This window comes from Pelophylax lessonae (assembly GCF_965119305.1).
Source record: "Pelophylax lessonae genome assembly, chromosome: 6".
NCBI classification, from domain to species: domain Eukaryota; kingdom Metazoa; phylum Chordata; class Amphibia; order Anura; family Ranidae; genus Pelophylax; species Pelophylax lessonae.
Genome location: NC_138773.1, coordinates 15,587,717 through 15,611,600, shown reverse-complemented (window position 1 = coordinate 15,611,600; position 23,884 = coordinate 15,587,717). Strand labels below are relative to the sequence as shown.

The window sequence follows — 23,884 nt, the reverse complement described above, 5'->3', positions numbered from 1 at the left end:
TGCAAAGACTGAAATGGTACTTTTAATCCCAGACCCGATATCATTTATAATGATATTAAAAAGTAAGGGTCCCAACACTGAACCTTGGGGTACACCACTGATAACCTTAGACCATTCAGAGTAAGAATCATTAACCACTTAAGCCCCGGAAGATTTTAACCTCTTCCTGACCAGGGTTTTTTTTTTTGCGATTTTTTACTGCTTGACTTTAACGGACAATTGTATACATATGACAAGATGTCCGCCAGTCACTCGCGATTGTTCGCCGGGAAGGGAGAAAGGCAGGCGGCTAATGTAAACAAGCCGCCTGTCATTCTCCCCTGTGTAAAAATGGAGATCAGATGGTTCTACTATGTAGGACCGTTGATCTCTGTTTTTACAGTAGTAGCCATGTCCAATCACAGTTAGAAACACGCCCCTAGGACACACTTAACCCCTCCCTCTCCAATACAGTTAACCCCTTCCCTGCCAGTGTCATTTTTACAGTAACAGTGCATATGTATAGCACTGATTACTGTAGTAATGTCACTGGTAACCCCAAAAGTGTCAAAAATGTCAGTCAAGGGTCCAATCTGTCCGCCGCAATGTCGCAGTCCCGCCAAAAAATCGCAGATCGCAGCCATTACTCGTTAAAAAAAAAACACCAAAAATGACAAAAATCTTTCCCTTTGTTAGTAAACGCGATAACTTTTGCACAAACCAATCAAAATACGCTTTTTGCGATTTTTTTTTTTTACCAAACATATGTAGCATAAAACAAAAATGTTAAAAAATTTAGATTTTTACATTTTTTTGGGGGAATTTCATATAAAAAAATGTGAAAAATATTGTTATTTTTGCAAAATTCTCTTTTTTTGTTTACAGCGCACGATCAAAAAATCACACAGGTGATCAAATACCACCAAAAGAAAGCTCTGTTTGTGGGAAAAAAATGACGTCAAATTTGTTTAGGTACAGCGTCGCACGACCGCGCAATTGTCCGTTAAAGTCACGCAGTAAAAAAATCGCCAAAAAAAACCCTGGTCAGGAAGGGGGTAAAATCTTCCGGGGCTTAAGTGGTTAAGGGAATACGTACCTTAAATTATATTGTAAAGTGAGGATTCAGGGCCTGTATCTCAATTTCCTGTAGTATAGTGTGATTTTCTGACAATTACTTGAGCTCTGTGGTAAGTCTGGAGAAAATTTACCAATCTCCAGAATAAATAGTTGTCATTTATAGCAATTTATAAAGAATTTAACATTGTACATTACTTACAGTATATAAATCAGAAACTGTCCTTCTTCATGATTCTTCACCTAATCATGAGCCTACATTTGGAATGTTTGTAAAGAAATAAGGACATCAATTCAAAAAATACAAATTGTCTTAAATAATGTACTCAAGTGGGTTGTATGACTGACTTTTGCTATATTTCTTTTGATTTTCTTTCTTCAGTAATCATATAAAATATATATATTATTTAAAAAAAAATGTAATGAGGAATCAGACGATTCTAAATAAATTGATTCTCTCTGGGTTGACTGACCTTCCGGATCTTCAGCTCCCTCTCTTTATCTTCTTCTTTGTCATCTACCTTCTGACATTCATCTGGAATGTGCTGATTATTGTTCTCATAGTCACTGATGCTCACCTCCATGTTCCTATGTATTTCTTCCTTGGGAACCTGGCCAGTTTGGATCTCTGTTGTTCTTCAGTCACTATCCCACGAATGTTATTTGACCTTCACACCAAGAGAAGAACGATTACCACAACAGCTTGTATGACCCAATTGTTTTTCTTTATGTTTTTTGGTACTTCTGAAGCTCTCCTGTTGGCTGTCATGTCCTACGATCGATATACCGCCATTTGTCAGCCATTACATTATGTGCAACTCATGTGTTGGAAAGTATGTGTACAGATGATGTCCATTGTGTGGTGTCTTGGTTTTACCAATTCTTTTGTTCACACACTTTCTGTACTAAATTTAACATTTTGTGGATCAGATGTTTTAGAAAATTTCTTCTGTGATCTGCCCCAATTTTTTCAGATCTCCTGCAGTGACATCTACATCAACATGCTTCTTATCTTTCTCTTGGGTGGATTCATTGCAGTTGGTTCTCTAATACTGACCTTCCTGCCCTATGTCTACATATTCAAAACTGTCCTGAAATTGCAAGTTAAAGGTAAAAGAAGTAAAGTTTTCTCGACATGTACCTCTCACCTGACAGCAGTCTTCATATTTTACTGTTCCACTATGTTTAATTATTTTCGGCCAAGTTCTGGTTATCATTTCCCTGGTGCCAAAGTGGCGCCCATCTTTTATGCCACACTCATTCCTCTATTCAATCCTCTGATCTACAGTCTGAGGAACCAGGATTTCAGAACAGCATTTCATAGTGTATTTAAGAGTATATTCTCCGTCGCTATACAGAATTCATCTAAGCTTAACACTCATTCTTAGATACCAAAAATATATTTAAAAAAAATATATAGCGTGAGCACAGTATTTTTACTAAAGGAGTAAAGACTGTTCACATTTCAATTTCATTTACTTTTAATATCCAATCCTACTTAAGCAAAAGCCATTTTTTTTTTATTTATTTTTTTCATTTTTTAGGACTGAATTATTAAATTAAACACATAGGGGGCATGGATTGGCACATGGAGACGTGAGACATGTTTCTGCACAGCTCCCATTCTCTGAGACTTCCACAGGACTCTTAACCAACACATAGCACCTCCAAGCCCTGCTGATGGGCAAGAACAAGCTCAAGGACCCCAAAAAGACTGGAGGAGGACACCAAGGTGGCGACTTTTGGGACTTTTTCATCCGTTCTTTAACCACATTGCAACACATGCAGGTCTCCAAGATGGTGCCGGTGCCATCTTCACCAGCACAGTCTGAATCAACAGCCAACATGCAGGTGAGCTCACACGGGCATTCCCTTTCCCCAGGTGGCTACAATTAGCTTACAAGATGCTCACACAGTTTCTCATAAGCCTCTATTTGCTCAGGGGATGGCCGGGACATGGAGACTCAAATGAGGTCCTTGCATACATATATTAGATCCCTTCCCACTAGGGCATATTTTGAACATTGTGTAAATAGCATAGAAAAAACCTACAGACAGCAGAATAATATGCTTAAAAAGGACCTTGGGGTCCGCATGGAGGACATTAAAAATACCACAGATGGCCTTTGCAATGCTATTCAGTCTCATGAGGAAACCTTGAATTTTCACACTGTTCTGATTCAGCAGCTCATGTATCAGCAGAATGATATTGAAAACAGGAACCACCGTAACAATATCCGAATTCGGGATATTCCTGAAACTGTTGAACATAAAGACCTTGCTGCCGAGGTTACCACCGTTTTCAACCAGCTATTACAGAGGCCAAAAGATACACCTTGTGCAGGGTGCACTTTTACAAAATCAAGGAAGATGTCATGCTGGCTGCTAGCTTACAAGACACCATCCCTTTCAATGACACCCCTGTTACGCTTCTACCAGACTTGTCTCACCAGACTCTGGCCATGAAGCGAGCCTTGAAACCGATCACGCAGATGCTCCAATAAAGGCACATCAAATACCAGTGGAGGTTCCCCTTTCAACTTCGGGTACATCATGAAGGCAAGACAGCTTTATTCTGCACATTAGGTGGTCTGCCTAATTTCCTCAGCACTTTGGAACTGCCTTAAGTATCTCTGCCAGATTGGCCTTTTTCACCAATAACCCTGGGCCTTCCCTTTGCCCCCCAGTGGCATAAACAAAGCAAGAAGAAGCACCCCAGATCATCATCCCAGAGCCCAATAGATGATTGACGCTCCTGTAATCTGTGCCTTCTTCTGGGGATTCCCCTAAATCTGGAACTGCCCTTGAGCTAAGATTTTTGCTCTACCCATGTGACCCTGTATGGTTATTCTTTATTCTTTTGTTTTTTGCACTTTATGTCACATTTGATAATATGCCTTTTCCTGCTTCATTGACGTGACTGATCTGCAGGCATATACACTAGAAGAGTGTGTTCTGGTGTTCTCTATGCTTGCCTAAAAACCACTTCTTATTCAGATTAATGTTATGCTTATCCTACCTGTTTTTGAGGGGTCTTTTTCTATCGTTACCGTAATATTATACCGTGGATAGCTGGGACCAGGGAATGTTCTATATGCCTTTCACGACACCCCTATTAGGCCCCTCAGTGCCTTAGAATACACTGGTTAATGTTTAAACAGTTATGTGATTTTTGTCTGTTCATATTTTTGATTCTCAGTGTTATTGCACTGCTTAGTGGCCTGTTATATTTTAGTCGTTGGTGGTTTCCATTTTTCACACGCTCATAACCTATTTTTTTTCCTATGCCTAGGAAGAGGGTTCTCGCCTACTTGCTCTCTGTTTTTTCTTTCTTCTCTTTCAATCACTTTTTAAATTGAAGGTTCAAATCAGAAAAAAAAAAAGATTACAACATAAAAGAAAAAGGTTCACAGTATAGAACCACATAGTAATATATGAAGGTACGTGAAATATGCACACCATAATAGGGGTTACATATGAACAAAAAAGGACATACTGTATATCATGCCGGGTCAAACATTTAGGCTAGGTGTTCAGGAGGACAAATATCTGAAAAAATGTTAATCAATACCTAGAAGGGTTATCCGAGACTTTATAGAAAGATCAAAAGGAGCCAGTACAGAGAAGATGAGAGAGGATGGCAGGTCCAATCCCGCCTCTCAAATGAGGGGCAAGTTGAACCTACCCGAGGTGTGGCTCTTATAATGAGTTGTGGGTCCCCTTGACCCTGTGTCTTTTTTTTAAATTAAATTCATCTTTATTTCACTTTCTTTCTTTTTTTCCCAAATACATAAATTCCATAAAAAACAACATATATTTAACACAAACACATACTTCTAGATTTCCCACCACCCTCTCCCACCTGATTCTATTTCACATTTAGAATAATTTGACACCAACACAGACTTACTATATATTCTCAACCTCGGGTAACTGTCCTAGGGCATCGATCCATTCTTTCCATATCTTTTCAAATCTAGTTATATTACCCCTCCTCCTATAGAATTTTTTTTCCCTTACTACTATACTGTTAATCATTTTCTGCTCTCCATTACTGAGGCTGGTTTAGGCTTTATCCACTTCGACATAATTCCCTTTATAGCCTGATATAGACTCAACACTGCAATTAGTTTGTGCTTTGATCCAACATCCTGCTCTAAATGTCCCAGTATACAAAGGACTGGGTCCATCTGTAGATCTAGTAAATAAATACTCTATTTATTTTATCTAATAACCCTTCCCAGTATCTAAATAATTTGGGGCACCTGCATAGCATGATCATAGAACCTTCACCTTCATAGAACGATACAGAGAAGATTAGCTTCACCCTGTATCTTATTAGTGAGGCCCAGGACCCAGCATGTCCCGTTAATAACCGTCAGTTATAAAAAAAAAAAACAAATAACATAAATACAAGTGTAACATTGTCAGGCAGTCTGCATTCAGGGATGGTGGATACAAAATTGCGAAGGATATAAAGCCACTCCTAAATGGGAACATCCACTGTATAGCTAAAGGAGACCGAATTGTCCTGTTTTTCTTTACTTTTTTCTCTTCTACTTTACTTCTGCTTTCCCCTTCTACAATTTCCTTGTTCCCTTCTACCCCCAACTGGGTTTTTCATCTTGAGCTACCTCAATATTCTGTTTATTTGTATTGCCTCATCTCGTGGTTGGTTTTCACCCCTTTTTCCTATCCGGTAATACTCAGCAAGGACTCTCAATTCTAGCCTTCTAGTCTTAATACCCTAATAACACATATTTTCATTACCATTCACTTAGCCATATGCAGATAGTGGAAATTCGCTGATCTCCAACAATAGTTGAAGACAAGTAATCCATATAATGAATAAGTGGCAATCTTTCACAAAAAAACTGAAAACCCTGGCTCCTCCACCAGGAAGGACCTGGCAAACCAAAATGACTAAAACTCTTAAGAGCTACCATTATACATATTATTGTATGCCTGAGGTTCTTTATGCCCCTGCTGGGTGTTTAACTAAATCCTTTGCACTTAACATTTTAATCCCCTGTCTCGGATATATACACCCTAAATTTGAACTCTGTTTTCCTCTTGTTTTATTGTTCAACTCTTTTATAGGCTCAACACAAAGCTCGACTCTCCTTTTTTCTATAAGATTTTGCAAGCTCAAGTTAAATCCCAAAAACGTAACCTAGCGTAATGACTTTGCAGCTATACATATTAACCATTATATGTTGTTCAAATTCTTACATCATGTAATGTTGTTGAAACTCAATAAATCTTTAAGTAAAAATAAAAAAATATATATATATATATACAGATGTACACTCGTATGACTGGTATAAATATTCAGTGACAAGCTGTTTACTTTCAAATGTATCACTGGGAAAACTTTTTGGGCTAGTAAGATAGGGAGTGTTGTATGGGGTTCTATCAAAAATAATAAAATTATTATCATCTGCAAATGTGGCCAATTTGTATTCCTTGGTGGGGGTAGGTATTCCTCGAATATCTCGGTTCTGTCTGAGGCTGTGGAGGAAGGGTTCAAGTGTTAGCACGAAGAGAATGGGGGAGAGCGAGTAGCCCTGCCTTGTTCCATTGTGGATGAGGAAGGCAACTGACAGGAGGCCATTGACTCGGACGCTGGCCACTGGGTTAGAATAGAGGGACATTATAAAGCTTAGCATACAAGAACCTAATCCCATAGATTTTAAAACTGCTTTTATGTAGTCCTAAGCCAACCTGTCAAATGCCTTCTCAGCATCTAAGGAAAGGAAGAAGCCCTGTTGGTTAGAGGTGGATAGTAGGTGTAGGAGGTTGATAGCTTTTAGAATATTGTCTCTAGCTTCTCTATCAGGGACAAAACCAACTTGGACTTGGGTAATGGCGGTGGGGAGAAGGGGAAGTAAACAATTGGCGATGATTTTTGAGAATATTTTTATGTCTACATTTAGGAGGGAAATTGGTCTATGGTTGGCTGTTTGAGTGGGGTATTTTCCCTCTAAGGTATGACTGATATGTGTGCTTCTAGTAATCCGGACGGGAGTGAGTTAGTCGTGGGAATATTATTGAATGCTTTGAGGAAAGGGATTGCTAGGATGTCAGAACATGTTTTCTAATATACTGACGTAAGGCCATCTGACCCAAGGTTTTTGCCTGCTTTTAGTTGTTGGACTGCTTATTTCCATTCATGTAGGGTGATTGGTTGGTCTATATTGTTGGTTGTATCATTTGAGAAATTTTTGGAGCAGTGCTCATCTAGGAATTGTTTTATAAAGGTTGATCTCGTGTTAGTGTTGGTGATTTCAGCCTCTGAAGTGGACAGATTATATCGTTTAGAATAAAATAGTTTAAATTTGCGTGCAATGTCTCGGTTGCTCTTTAGGGGTATTTAGTTGGTGCATTGTGTTTTTTGCCCTTTTCGCGTGTAGGGCTTGTGCTAGTAAGTGACTACTTTTGTTTCCATGTTCATAAAAGAGCTTTTGCGTGAGGGTATATTATTTCCTGAGCCTTTGTCCCAGTTCCTCTTGGAGAAGTTTCCACGTATCTAGGAGTTCTTGTTGGGTTTGTTGTGCTAAATTACGTTTATGGGCTCTTTCTAATGTTCGAATTTTGTAAAGAAGGACATTGATGTGTTTTTTTGGCGTTTAATTGTGGGGGCAAGAGAGATTAATTGTCCTCCTATTACGCACTTATGCGCTTCCCATTTGGTGATTGGTAAGGTGTCAGGGGTATCCTTAATTTTGAAGTAGTCAACAATATTTGCTTGGATGTTTCGGGTTCTCTCCTTGTCAGTGAGTATGGTGGGGGTCCAGTCTCCAGATTTTGGAGAACTGTGTTTTTTCTGGAAAGGTAATGGAGATAGTGATTGGGCTATGGGTTCTATTGTTGCCTTAGTCAAAAATGATAGGTCCTGTTGGCTGAGGAAGAGGTAGTCTAGTCTCGAGTATTTGTTATGTGGAGGGGAGAAAAAGGTGTAGTCTTTATCATGGGGGTGGAGTGTTCTCCAGGTACCGTGTAGGGAGAATTCTTGAAATGGGAGTTTAATTTGTCTCAAGGCTCTAAATGGGAGATGTGAATTGCCTGTGGAAGTGTCAGTAAGAGGATGGAGGGGAATATTAAAGTCCCCTCCCACAACAAGGATTCCTGAGTGGAACAGGGCTAGTTTGCTAGCAATCCTTCTGAAGAATTGTACCTGTGAAATGTTGAGGCTGTAGATATTGACCAGGGTAATCGGTTTCATCTCAAAGTCGATTTTTCAATAAATGGAAGACCTACTTATCGTCATCTTCAATAAATTCGGAACTATGGGACATTTTTTCATCATTCTCCTACAAGGACCCGTCTTTGGTCAACTTCCCCCCCCCCCCCCCCCGGAGGACAGGGGTCATTGAATTCTGACCGATCTCCTATCCCCCATCCCACTCCCCCTTCACCCCCCCTTATGATTCTGCTAGGTACCCTGCTTCAATTTTCATCTCATGCACTTCTACAGTTTTACCTGGTAGAGGGGTGTTCGCGCCCCTATTCTCTATACCCCATGGTGGATATTCCCCATCTTGATCTTTTGTTGTGCTGTGTTAGTTAAAATGTTGACATCTATATGGTTTGGTGTATCTATATGTCGATCTTTGTATTGCAATAAAAATTAAAAAAAAAAAAAAAAAGTACCCCAAAAAGAAAGCAAGCTTCCATAGCATACAATCTTTAAAATGTTTATGGTTGCACTTACATATAATATAAAAACACATCCATGGATAAAGCCGGACGGCTCTGCACAGCAGCCCTTCTCTATTTTTTAAAGTGCTGTATTATTAGAGGTTTAAACCATAAAATGTACTTCCCCCAAAATACTAAAGCCCTAGACCTCAAATGTCAATTCTAAAATAATAGAACCCCAATCCTATTTTGGTCTATTCATTGTAAATACAATGAGTGGTGCACACTGCAATGCAATTCACAGTGATAGAGCACTGAGCAGCGCAATAAATAGAGAGGGGGGTACACTCCACTATGTAGTCTGTACTGCAATTCATTGTAATATAACAAAGATAATATACACTACCTGGCCAAAAAAAAAGTCACCACCTGGAATTAACTAAGCAACTAACTAAACTAAGCATGCAGTAACTCTCCTATTGGTTTGAGAGACCTAACCTATGGCATATCAAGTGGTGAAGAGGATCAGCCTGGGACTTATAAGTAGATAGTGCAGGCTTCAACCATGTTCAAAATCTCCCAACCCCATCCTGCCATCTCCATCTATATCCTTGACCACACAGGTGTCCTCCCCTAGCTGCTAGAGCAGAAAAAAAAAAACGGACCAAGTAACCCTCATGTAAATTCTGATAGAAGAGGGGTGGAGGGAGACAGTTCAGTGACAGAAGGTCTGATGTGGTGACATTTTTGTTTAAGAAAGGTAATTAAATATAATAGAAAATTCCTGTATTTTTTTTTTTTTGGGGGGGGGGGGGTCACAATACAGTTTTATTAGCCACACATTTATACGTTGTGCAAGGCTGGTTTAGGAACACAGCAATGAGTTTGTGGGCTAGACCTCAAAAATTTCCAGATCTCAATCCAATTGAACATCTGTGGGATGTGCTGGGAAAAGTCTGATCCATGGAGGCCCCACCTTGCAAATTTACAGGACTTGAAGAATCTGCTACGTATAGCTTGGTGCCAGATACCAAAGAATACTTTTGGAGGTCTAGTGTTGTGCATGCCTTCAAAGAGTCAGGGCTGTTTGGAGGCTGCTAATATGTTTATTTCCTATGATCATCAGCTCCATCTAGTGGCCATATTATGATATTTTCCTGATTGAGATATTTCAGGAATACAGTATATCACATCATGCACACTGGATGATTTTATTTATTCTTTAATTTACACACTTACTTTAAATGTAACATTATGTGCAGATATTGTAGAAAGTTTCTTTCATGGTCTTCTCTGAATACATCAAATTTCCTGCACTGATATCTACATCAGTATTTTGCTCATCTTTTTCTTGGGTGGCTTCCTTGGAGGTCTCTAATGCTGACCTTCCTGTCCTAAATGTATATGTTCAAAACAGCCTTAAAAATTCAAGTTACAGCCACCAAAGTAAAGCATGCATTCGTCATCTGACAGAGGTGTTCATATTTTTTCCCCATTATGTTTAATTCTTTTCAGCAAAGTGCTGCTTACTGTTTTGCTGGTAACAAAAGAATGGTCTTGTTTTGTAATGTGATGCTTCCCCATCTTAATTCTCTGATGTAAAGTTTGAGGAAATAGGATTACAAAACAGATGCCTTCTTATTAGATGTTTATCTGTAACTATACTCAGACAAAACAGAATAAAAGAAATATCCATCAGAAATTATGGTGTCCTGGTCTTAATGAACTCCACGGAGAGGCTGGGGGAGGAGGACCTCTGTCCCATTACCAAGGGGGGTGGACCGGATCATGGACACAGGATGTTCCCAATGGGGGTGTCCGATCCCTCCACTCTCCCTCAACGAGACCTGAAGGGTTCCATAACTTACGTAAGCCCATCTAAATTCTGGGACGTGCTCCTTAACTCCCCCAGGACAATCCCCCCTAACACATCAACCCCAGTTCTCAGGCAGTAGGACATTCTTATTATGGCACTTTTCCACTGCAAGTACCAGCTCGGCTCCAACAGCACTGCTTGGCCCAGCTCGGCTCGGTTTGCTTTTCCACTGCATGGTACGAGTTGGCACCTTTAAGCACTGTATAGGCTCTACTTGGCTCTGTTTGCTTTTATACTGCTGTAGTACTTAGTAGTAAGTGGGTGGGATTACAACGATTCTCTGACCAATCAGTGGCTAGTAGTGACAAACAATCAAGGCTGCATGCAAAGGATTGTGGGATATGGTATTGGTACGGCCTGCTTGGAACCCCAACCAAGGTGGTACTGTTTAAGCGAGCCGTACCGACACCGTACCATGTAGTGGAAAAGTGCCGCTGTACCAAACCGTACCGAACCGTTCTAACATGTACCATGCGGTACCATGCAGTGGAAAAGTGCCAAACCGAGCCAAAACGGTTCCCGTTATTATGGCTGTGCTTCGCTCTGTATTCCTGATCGCGTTCTTTCTATCCGACCCATACAAGGTTGAATGTTGAATTTGTTATGTTATCATTTTCTATGCTGTTTTCTGAAACATTGTCTGTACCATTCATATGAAAAATCATTAAAAATAAATTTCCAAAAAAAAAATGATGGTGTCCCATTCTCCAACATACCTTCTTTGCTCCTCAGAAAAAGGAAAAATGCATGCACCCAGAATCAAATTAAATATTTTGGACCTTGCATATTCTATCATGCTATTATGATGCTCACTGCCATACTATTAAGTACCTGGTCTGAGGCCTGTTTAACGAGAGGGCTTCCCTTGTAGCTAAGTGCAAAGCACCCCTGAATGTGGGAACAGGGAGTGCTAGGCTCAAATACCCATGAGTGCTGTTAAGGTAGATCTACTGGAAGCTGCTTTCAGTACAGGGGAACTGGATAGCTGTCAGGACAGATGGCGGGACCTCTGTAGCCCCTGGATAGCGGAACCAGGGCTGCAACCACAGGCAAGGTGACACCCAAGGAAGCAGCAGGATAGGACCAGACTGAAGAAGCATAGTCAGGATGGGAGCTGGAGTCAAACACAGGAAGGCAAGACAGGGAGTAGGCAGATGTATGGTCAAGAACAGGGCCTAGGTCATTCAAAATGATCCAGTGGAGCAAGCAGAAGGGTAGTCAAAAGCAAGCCAGAGTCATGCATAGTAGAGCAAGTTGGGCCAAAACCAGGGAAAGGTTACATTTTGGCAATTATGCCAGGTCTTTTCCTCAGGAAATGCACATTTTTATTCTTCTGTCTCCTTTTCAGCACATGCTCATGCTTATTCAGAATAGCACCCAGACACATACTTTGTCCAGAAGGCACCCAGATGTTATGGATGTTTTTACAAGACATCTCAAACCACCTAGCTATAACTATCCACAACTGATAAATCCTTCTCTTTGAAGATCCTAACATCAGTTTAAGAAGGGCTTTGAGTTGCCATGAAGAAACGTGCTATAGAAGTATAATTTGGTCATTAAGCATGTTAAGAAGATAATATATGTATTGTGTATGTGTTTTAGTTATCTCTTGTTTAGGTACTGTGAGAACGGCTGATGCCACTCTTTTCCCTTTAACAACTGAGGTCAGTTACTGGATGGTTTGGGGTGGATTATACATACACCCTGTCAAGTGACTACTATTTTTTCCTTCTTTGAATCTTTTGGAAAGCAGGCTCTACAAATTGGATGCTTTGCACCTCCCCTTTTGGTCGCCTCTGGGCTTTCTAGCTGGTCATGCAACACTGTACCCATATGACATTTTTATCATTTTTTTCACACAAATAGAGCTTTCTTTTGGTGGTTTTTAATCACCGCTGGGTTTTTTTTTTATTTCTTACTAAAAAAAAAAGAATAAAGACAGAAAATTTTGAAAAAAAAAGTTTTTCTTATTTTCTGTCAGTACATTTTGAAAATAAGTAGATTTTCTCCTTCACTGATGTGCGCTGATGAGGCAGCACTGATGGGCACTGATAAGCTGCACTGATGGGCACTGATGAGGTGGCACTGATGATGATGTACTAATATGCCACACTGATGGGCACTGATGAGGTGGCACTTATGGGCACTGATGAGGTGGCACTGATGATGATGTACTAATATGCCACACTGATGGGCACTGATGAGGTGGCACTTATGGGCACTGATGAGGTGGCACTGATGAGGATGTACTAATATGCCACACTGATGGGCACTGATAGGCGGAACTTATGAGCACTGATAGGCGGCAATGATGAGCTCTGATAGGTGGCACTGATGAGCTCTGATAGGCAGCACCGATGGGCGCTGATCAGTAGCAATGATAGGCACTGATAGACGGCACTGATGGGCAGCACTGATGGGCACTGACGGTCGGCACTGATGGGCACTGATGGGCAAATCTGATGAGCACTGAGTGGTGGCACTAATGGGCACTGACTGGCAGCACTATGGGCACTGATTGTGGGCACTGTGGGCATTGATGGTGGGAACTGATGGGCACTGTTATTTAACTTTTCAGTAATCAAGGCACTGATGATCAGTGCCCTGATTACCTTTCCTAGACTCCCCTTTGAGGAGGAGCCGCTGATAGGCTCTCCATGCCACATACTCTGACAGTGTGAAGCGAGGAGAGTGAATAAACGACACTTTCTCATTTACATGCGATCGGCTGTGATTGGACACAGCTGATCACATGGGTAAAGAGCCACATCATTGGCTCTTTACCAAGATCAGGGTCATGTTGTGTCCTAGCAAAGATCGCTGCACTGTGTGCCCCCGCGGGCACGTGAGAGAGGCCGTTCTAGGGCGCCGTCATATGACGTCATCCCGGAATGAGAGCCGCACCGCTCCGCTGTCGTTTGATGTTGGGTGGGTGGTAAGTGGTTAAAGAGCAAAACACGTCGGGATCTTACACCTTCTGTCCTCGTTCTGATTACCATCAGTCTGCTTATTTTTTGATTCTATACTCACTATATACTCATGACTACATAAGTATTTGAACATAAGAAGGTGTATGGGGTAGTTGATGTTATAAGCATCTCATATTCATCTATTGTTTTTATGTAATTATTGTCCTTTTCTAAGACACATTTTTCTAATAATAAATATGTATTATTTTAAAAACATTTGTATGTGTGTTTTCTTTCCAGAGGTTTAGTACCAATAAAGTCCAATATTTTTCAATTTTTTTGAGATTTGACCTCCACAGGGTGGTTCTGATGTTTCATAATATACCACTTATTAAGATGACATATATATTTTACCTGTTTAGATGTTTATCTGAGTTCAGCTTGATTGGAAGCAGAATTTTTATTTCCAGTTGCTGAACGTGTTCTTTTGCTGTGAAAATGGGGAATTGTCCTACACAAAAACTGGTTCTAGCAGATACAATACAGTAGATAACTATTATCAGGATATTATTTGGTTTTCCCAAAATAAAAAAAAAAATAAAAAAAAAAACTGGGAGCTAAATATAGTTATTACCGTATCAGTTTATTTTCTAGCTTACAGAAACAGATACAAAGTATTTACGGGGAAAAAAAAAACACACATTGGAATATTGTTGTTGTGTGTTTTTTTTTTTTTTTTGTATCAAATAATTCCAGAAATTGAAAACATGATTTTACCTAAAATCTGTATGGAAACCCCAGCCAGCCCACAATTCCTCACATGTATTGCAATAAAGCTGCAATACACAAAAACTGGTTCTAGCAGATACAATACAGTAGATAACTATTATCAGGCTATTATGTGGTTTTCCCAAAATAAAAAAATAAAAAACTGGGAGCTAAATATAGTTATTATCATTTTTTTTCTAGCTTACAGAAACTGATACAAAGAGTATTTACGAAAAAAAAAAAAAAGGTTGGAATATTGTTGTGTGTGTGTTTTTATTTTTATTTTTTGTATCAAATAATTCCAGAAATTTAAAACATGATTTTACCTAAAACCTGTATGGAAACCCCAGCCAGCCCACAATTCCTCACATGAATTGCAATAAAGCTGCAATACACAAAAACTTGTTCTAGCAGATACAATGCAGTAGATAACGATTATCAGGCTATTATGTGGTTTTCCCAAAACAAAACAAAAAAATAACTAAAAAACTGGGAGCTAAATATAGTTATTATCATTTTTTTTTTCTAGCTTACAGAAACTGATAAAAAGAGTATTTACGAAAAAAAAAAAAAAAGGTTGGAATATTGTTGTGTGTGTTTTTATTTTATTTTTTTGTATCAAATAATTTCAGAAATTTAAAACATGATTTTACCTAAAATCTGTATGGAAACCCCAGCCAGCCCACAATTCCTCAAATGTATTGCAATAAAGCTGCAATACACAAAAACTGGTTCTAGCAGATACAATACAGTAGATAACTATTATCGGGCTATTATGTGGTTTTCAAAAATAAAAAAAAAAAATAAATAAAAAACTGGGAGCTAAATATAGTTATTATCATTTTTTTTTTCTAGCTTACAGAAACTGATACAAAGAGTATTTACGAAAAAAAAAAAAAAAAGGTTGGAATATTGTTGTGTGTGTTTTTATTTTTTGTATCAAATAATTCCAGAAATCTAAAACATGATTTTACGTAAAATCTGTATGGAAACCCCAGCTAGCCCACAATTCCTCACATGAATTGCAATAAAGTTGCAATACACAAAATGTTGTTCTAGCAGATACAATGCAGTAGATAACGATTAGCAAGCTATTATGAGGTTTTCCCAAACAAAAACAAAAACAAAAAATAACTAAAAAACTGGGAGCTAAATATAGTTATTATCATTTTTTTTTCTAGCTTACAGAAACTGATACAAAGAGTATTTACGGGGAAAAAAAAAACACACATTGGAATATTGTTGTGTGTGTTTTTTTTTTTTTTTGCTTTTTTTTTTGTATCAAATAATTCCAGAAATTGAAAACATGATTTTACCTAAAATCTGTATGGAAACCCCAGCCAGCCCACAATTCCTCACATATTGCAATAAAGCTGCAATACTGAAGATCGGTCATCCTTTCTATGGTGGGATTATGAGGATGTGACCTGACAATGCTCCCAATTTTCATATTGAGGAGGTACGTACATGTGTGGGAAGGTGCTGTAATCTATTTTTGGTAATACCCATATATTTGTCTTTTGTTGTAAATTGTAAAATTTAAAGCAGAAAAAAATGTATATATACAGTACAAATTATTATTATTATTTTTTTTCCAATATTATTTTTTATGCCTGTTAGAATTGTGTTCAACTATTTTCCATTCAGCACTGCAATCTTCAATTTATTATTTTTTTTTTTTGTCTATAAACTTTTATTGAAAAAGTTTTTCGATACAAAAATACAGTTTTTATGTAAACAATTATAAACTGTGAATGAACATCTCACAAAAAATTGACATAATATAATAGCCAATATAAATGTTTTAATAATGTAGTCATTACATATAACTGTATTATAACATAGAGTACCAAAAGGTAAAAAAAAAATAAATAAATAAAAATGTATGATAATACAAAAGTAAAATATTGGGCAGTAGTTTGCATTTATACAACAAGAGAAGCTTTGTATGTAAACCATGGATCCCATAAACTTATAAAAGCTGGATAAACATTTATCTGTAAAATAAAACATGAAGTGCTAAAGCAAAACACATTTTTTTTGTGAATTTTACTTAGGGACCAATTAGTTTAAGCAATGCTTCATTTTCTGTAGAGATTAATTTTCCTAATGAGCTACAGTATGTTTTAAATAAATCTCAGATGTATTCACAATCAATCAACACTCCTGTGTGCTCCGGGGATGTCAGGGGAAATTTCTGTATTATAAATATATGAATGTTGAGCAAATAAATCTCATATATTCAACCAGCTTGGTGATTTTATTTTATTTCTTTTATAGATACTGTTGGTTTCTTCTTAGAGTATGTTTAAATATACATAGATTTTTTTTTTTAAAAGATACATATTTATCTTGCTTAGAGTAAATTTATTTAATAACACTTGAAACCATAGGATCACATCAGTTATTTTGTGCCATTTTATATTTAGGTAATATTTCTTTAATTTTTTGAATGTTGGACAGGTAAAGGGACACATATTTATACCAGATCAAAGCTGATAAATATTATGCCACTGCCACTCTTTACAATTGCTTTATATACTCATTTGTGACAATATAGTCTGTTGAATGCCCTTTTTTGTGTGTTATTTGCATATTGTAGGTCATTGCGTCATAAATAGATTGTATTCTTAGTTATTTTGAAATAAGTAACCAAGTATTAATACATTTAAACTGATTATATAACTTTCTTATTTGATATATGAATTGTTTAGGTAATTGCAATTGTAAATAGCTATCTACACACACTAAAATAAGATGTGTTAATATTTTTATATTATATTAAGGGTCCATTCACACTAGCGCGACTTGTCAGGCGACTTGGTCGCCTGACAAGTCGCGGTTGGTCGCTCGCCATTGAGTAGCACAGGACCCGTTCTAATAGAAGCGACACAAGTTGCTCCGACTTAGAAAAAGGGTCCTGTACTACTTTGGGGCGACCTGGAGGCGACTTGCATTGACTTCAATTATATGAAGTCCGTGCAAGTCGCGCCGAGGTCACATGCTGTGCACCGCGACTTCACAGGTCGCCCCACAAAATCCTGTCGCGGCAGTGTGAATGGGCTGATAGGCTGCCATCAAAGTCACATTTAAAGGAGGAAGTGATACTTTGTCCTTGTTTCATCAAGCTGCAAACTGTGCTAAATGGTGCTTAATACATTCTATAACATAGTTACATAGTTAGTCAGGTTGAATAAATACAGAGGTCCATTTGGCGCAACCAATAAAAAACAAAAAACAGTAAAGAAAACACAACTGTACAATCCCATATACACAATCCTATACCCGAAGTTGATCCAGAGGAAGGAAAAAAAACCCAGCAAAACATGATCCAATTTGCTACATATAAGTGGGATTGCAACATCTCATTTTTTTTTCTATTTAAAAAATAAACATGTTATACTTACCTCCTCTGTGCAGTTGGTTTTGCACAGGGCAACACTGATCCTCCTATTATTGGGTCCCTGGCTGGAGGTTCTGGCCCCTCCCTCCTGTTGAGTGCCCCCACAGCATGCAGCATCCGAGCTGAAGCTCTGTGTATCCATTCAGACACTGAGCCGTGGTTCGGCCCCGCCCCCTCTCTTTCATGATTGGCTAACTAAGTTTGATTGACAGCAGCAAAAGCCAATGGTGCCGCTGCTATGTCTCAGCCAATCTTGAAGACAGCCCAGGCACTCATGGACATCGCTGCATAGAGATGGGGCTCAGGTAAGTGTTAGGGGGGGGGGGGGGGGCTACTGCACACATAAGGCTTTTTATCTTAATGCATTAAGATAAAAAAAAACTTCTTCCTTTCCAACCACTTTAACTCATTGTATAAAAACTCGAAAGGAAACACAAGAGCACAGCCGCCCTCGCATAATATAGTTTTATTGAAGACAACAGATGAAACTGATATAGTTGATGCACTCACATGATTCTATATGATACAGGGCATGTACAGTGGTTGGTTCCCTTCTCCTCTCCTGGATGGCTCCTTCAAGCTGTATGGAGCTCGATCGCTGCTCCTACTGTACCCAATGGCACGACCCGAGTCCTCCTTGCCAAGGCTCTGGTGTGCTCAGCCTAGTGCCCCTGTGCCTGGACCAGCCGGCACGGTCGCCACTGTGCATGGATGCCACGGCCCTGCCGGAAGACTGTAGGTGGTGGGGGGAGAGAAGGATGGAACGCGAGTACATGCCAACTTCGTTTCTAGAGCGACGCGTTTCGGAGGCGTGGCCTCCTTCCTCAGGTCACCAGCTTATTCTAGCATGCCTTAAGTGAACCAAAAAAAATGCACCTTTCTTATAGTATTTCCTTCCTTATGGTCTTTTCAATATACCATTTAAAGCATTTCATTATAGCTGTCTGCCTATCTTAATTGATATTAGGAAGACTAAGACTGACATGGTTCCACTCTACATCAGAGGAGAATTGGTAGAGTGGGTATCTTTTAAGTTTTCAGGGTATTATTTGTTGCCTTATGAGGAGTTTATGTGTAATCTCCATTAGCAACTGTAAATAGATGTGTTTGTGTGTGTGTGTATATATATATATATATATATATGTATATATATATATATACTTACGAAATATTGGGTTTTGGGTTTTTACTAATAGTTTGATATAAGTTAAATATACCCATTTGTGTAAACACAGTCTGTAGGCTTTAGTATAAGAAATTGATTATATATTGTGCATAACACATAAATGAAAAATGTAAAAGTCCAATTTAGGTATGTAGATTTCACACCTAAATCAGACTTTTATATTTTTTTTATTTATGTGTTATGCACAATATATAATGGTATGACTGTTACAGTATATTTGCTTGTTTATGTTTTCTCTTAAAACAAGAGCACCATTTGTTTTTTTGATTTTTTTTTTTTTTTTTACAATACTGCTTGCTTTTAGTGTTTTGAGGTCACTAGTAAATGGTTGCAGCTGTTCACCTTGGTAGTGTTTACCGCATCACAAAAATTTCTATTTATTTCATTTTTTCTCTTTAATTTTTAGGGGTTTTTTTGTGTGCTTTGTATATTGTAAAACTCAATAAAAACTTATTGAAAGGAAAAAAAAAAGCTATTACCTAATTCGGGGTTCTAATCATACAGGTTGAACTGTGTGGACATTGACAAAATTTACAGTCATAGTTTTTGTTTCTGAGACTATAGGAAAAACATTTTTTTTTGTCTATTTAATGATGATCTAAATGACACTGCTTAATACATCTTACAGTAACTTTGATGCTTCAGCCAATATCTAAGAATTTCGGTAAATTAAATTATAATAATTAACTTTGTTAACAGCAGCAAGAATATTTTTTCAGATTTTTGCAATATCAAGTATTTGTATGGGAAATCAAACATTTTTAAATGAATTCTTTCTTTCTGGATTGTCTGACCTTCCGGCTCTTCAGCTCCCTCTCTTTCTCTTCTTCCTCCTCATCTACCTTCTGACGTTATTCTGTAATTCAGTGACCATTGTCCTCATAGTCACTGACTCTCACCTCCATGTTCCTATGTATTTCTTCCTTGGGAATCTGGCCAGTTTGGACCTCTGTTGTTCCTCAGTCACCGTCCCACGAATGTTATTCGACCTTCACACCAAGAGAAGAAAAATTACAACAACAGCTTGTATAACCCAAATCTTCTTCTTTATGTTCTTTGATGCCTTTGAGGTGATTTTATTGTCTGTCATGTCCTATGATCGATATACAGCTATTTGTAAGCCCCTGCATTACGTGCAGATCATGAGTTGGAAAGTGTGCCTACAGTGGATGTCTGTTGTATTCTGTCTCAGTGTTATGAATTCTTTAGTTCACACACTTTTTGCCTTCAGCTTAACATTTTGTGAATCGCATATTATAGAAAATTTCTTCTGTGACCTGCCCCAGTTGCTTAAGATCTCTTGTAGCGACATCTACATCAATATTTTGCTTATCTTTCTCTTTGGTTGTTTCCTCGGAGGTGGGACTTTAATTCTGACTTTCCTGCCTTATGTCTATATATTTCAAACTGTTCTGAAAATGAAAGGTAAAGGCAGCAGAAGTAAAGTGTTCTCTACATGTGCCCCTCATCTGACAGTGGTCTTCATATTTTATATATCAGTTGTGTTTAATTATTTTCGGCCAAGTGCTAACCATTCATTTGTTGGAGACAAAGTGGTGTCAGTCTTTTACTCCGTGATCCTTCCTCTCCTAAATCCTCTGATTTACTGTTTAAGGAACCAAGATTTCAGAACAGCCTTTAACAATGTTTTTAAAAAAATGTCTCAAATTCAATACAGAATGATACTAAAGTAAACCCCAATGGGTCATACAGGAAATATGTGTGTAGCACTACTCCCTTGGGAGCTGCTGGTTACGGGTTCCCCTGGGTTACCATTAGCAACAACACAACAGTTCAACATTCCCTAAGTGATTTTGGCTCAGTCAGGACACAGTCTAGGAGCTTTGGTTTTTGTGTTTTTATTGAGAACTTGGATGGGAGAAGGGAATGAGTGACACTCCAACTTGTATAACTATGCACAATTAGCTGGGATGACTGATTAATGCTGATTAACGCTAAGTAACACTGAGTACACACTGTATAACGCTAGTCACAGCTAGGCCGCTGCTTCACCTTGTCATAAGTAGGGATGATCGAACTTTTCAAAAGTTCGGTTCGACCAGAACACCCGAACTTCCCGAAAGTTCGGCCCGGATTTCAGAACCCCATTGAAAACAATGGGACCCGAACTTCGGTAATCAAAAAACACCATTTTGAAGCCCTAAAACCCAATAAATGCCCCTAAAAAGTGCCTAGGGTTCTGGGTCATGCCCTAGGGACTATTAATCACACAAAAAAAGTTCTTAAAAATTGTCATTTTTGATAGGGAGCCAATTATTGAAAAAATTATTGAAAAAAAAAAAATGAGATTTCTTTGGATTTAGTGTCTGGGGGGTCTAAAAGTGTACCTGTGAAGTTTCAGCTCTGTAGCATGTCCAGAACCAGAAAAAAAAGTTTGTTTGTATTAGAATTAATATAGAGCATGATGGTGGCTTCTCTACTTTTACACCCGGCTTTTTGTTGCAGGCATTTTATTGGGCTTTTTTGAGGACATGTTTGGAGTCAGGCATGACATCTGAACTTCTGTGTAAGGGTATATATACACACACACATGTATGTATATATACACATACACATATATAGGTGTGAAAGTAGCAGAAACCAATGCTTGCGCTAATGAAATAATTAGCAGGCATATGTCTCCGCTCCTATCACACCCATATATGTGTATGTGTATAAATACATATAAGTGTGTGTGTATATATACACCTATACAGAAGTTCAAATGTTATGGCTGCCTCCAAAGACGCCCAAAAAACGCCCAAAAAAACGCCTGCTACAAAAACGCCCAGGTGTGTTTTTGCAGCAGGCGTTTTTTTTGGGCATTTTTTTGGGGTCTTTGGAGGCAGGCAAAACATCTGAAATTCTGTATAGGGGTATATATACCCACACACTTATATGTATTTATACACATACACATATATAGGTGTCATAGGAGAGAAGCCATATGCCTGTTAATTATTTCATTAGCGCAAGCATAGGTTTCTGCTACTTTCACACCTATATATGTGTATGTGTATATATACATACATGTGTGTGTGTATATATACCCCTACACAGAAGTTCTGATGTTATGCCTGCCTCCAAACATGTCCTCAAAAAAGCCCTATAAACGCCTGCAACAAAAAGCAGGGTGACAGGGGAGAAGCCACCATCCTGTTCTATAAGTGTTCTAAGAGAAACAAACTTTTCTCTATAGCGGTCACCCTGACATGGATGAGTTTGGTCACCCTGCCATAGCAGTCAGAGTCAGTTAACCCTACACTACACTACGGTCACCCTGGCACTTAACACTTTCCCTACAGAAACTAGATTATTAAATCTAACTATAGTGGAAAATAGTACCCTAACTACACTAGATATCCCTTTCCTCACACTAATAATTGCTAAATGACACTTTGAAGCAGAAGTTACAGAACTGCTTCCACTCTCTTCCACATCCCTGTATTAAAATGGTAGAGATTTGGTGGGGCTATCTTATATACTGGGGGGCATATTCACTAATGATTGGCCTCTGGACCCCCTAGTCACTCCAATCACATTCCTAGCATTCTCCTGCCCCCTTAATTGGCTTTTACTGATGGTTCTGGTCCAATCACGGGCTTTTAAAGCCCAGTTCCTGTCCCATTGCATTTTGGTCGGTTCTGGTTGCCGAATTCCGAACTTTTTCAGCAAAAAGTTCGGAATTCGGCCGAATTTCGAACAGTTAATGTTCGGGTCGAACCGATGGTCGACCCAAACCGTTCGATCATCCCTAGTCATAAGCAGTGAAGTAGAATTGAGTGAACTTTCTGAGGTAAACTGTACTGTACTGCAGAACAATCTTCAGGGCCCTTCCTGGCACCCCCTTTGTTCCTATTCTTCAGGGTCAACTACACGGCACCCCCTTTACTGTTAAAATTCCTGAGTGAACAAGCTCCTTGATCCCCTGACTTCTCTGGAGTGGGCCCCTTTCCTAGGCAGACCCTGTGGCAAATCCCTGAGTACTCACGACACTGTTTTTCCTGAGAGACTCTGCCACAAGCTCCACTGTCAGCACTCTGGATCCTCTGCAGCTCAGCTCCACAGCCGGTTCACTAGGCCGAGTGCTTGAACCACTTTCCTCACACCTGCAGGAGGAGAGACCATCTGTCTGCCTTTGGGTACAGCATTGCATGGCCTAACAATTGTTAGTTAAAATCACGCAGTGCCAAGTTGAAAAAAGTGGCCTGGAAATTAAGGGGGCAAATCCTTCAAGTCTTAAAGTGGTTAAATGATGCAGAAGCAGACTGAAAAAGGCAGCTCCAAGAACAGATGGTCAAAAGCCAGTGAATTCTGTCTTATTTTTGGCACCCTTAAACTAAAATAGATTAAAAAAGTGACAAATAAAAAAGCAGAGGTTGCAGCTTCAAGAAATACCACCTGTTAGTCGAAAGTAGAAATAGGAATGTATCTAACGGATTTCAAAGTCAATTTCTGAAGTTTAGAGAGAACCAGATTGTCTCTGAAAAAGTGGATAATGGACTCCGTGTGCTATCTGCAGGGTAGAGAGGGTGTGAATCCTTAAAGGGCCAAGATGCAGAGCCTAAGCATACCCATCAGATCTTCATCAGAGCCCCCAGCAACGAGTGGTGGACTTTTCTTGTGGGTGTACGAAGTTGTGGCCTTTATATTGGCATAGGCCAAATTTACTAGAGGCAAAAAAAAAAACAAGAGGTACGATGTTGTAGGCCCAAGCAGAGCATTAGGAGCACATTGGATTTCTGACAGATCACCAGGTATTCTGTATACTTACAGGATTTTTAAAGGGACAAAACTTGTAGAAATGATAATATATTGTGTAGATGTATAGATTTTTAGGTTGTAAGACTAAATTGGTAATGAAAAATCACCCTAAAAGGACATAAACATGAATATGTACCTTTAGCTCGCACTTTTGAAAAAGTTGAAAACCTTTTTGACTGATATCTTCCAAACCCATTGGCTGTTTGTGATCATTCCTGTAATTAAAGGTATTATCTTCATTTGTGTTTGACTATCCTATGCGTAATTATCATTAAAGTAAA

At 38.8% G+C, this 23,884-nt stretch overlaps 2 protein-coding genes across 2 annotated transcripts; both read left to right on the top strand.

Annotated features, from left to right (window-relative positions):
• Positions 1-1,475: 1,475 nt before the first annotated feature.
• LOC309558435 (olfactory receptor 5AR1-like) lies at positions 1,476-2,441 on the top strand (the record flags this gene model as incomplete). Its single annotated transcript, XM_082261509.1, has 1 exon — positions 1,476-2,441. One exon carries the CDS (start codon positions 1,476-1,478, stop codon positions 2,439-2,441), a length of 966 nt encoding a protein of 321 aa, XP_082117635.1.
• Positions 2,442-19,582: 17,141 nt separating this feature from the next.
• Positions 19,583-20,533, top strand: LOC309558434 (olfactory receptor 8G17-like; the record flags this gene model as incomplete). Its single annotated transcript, XM_082261508.1, has 1 exon — positions 19,583-20,533. The coding sequence occupies one exon, from the start codon at positions 19,583-19,585 to the stop codon at positions 20,531-20,533; it is 951 nt and encodes a 316-aa protein (XP_082117634.1).
• Positions 20,534-23,884: the final 3,351 nt, after the last annotated feature.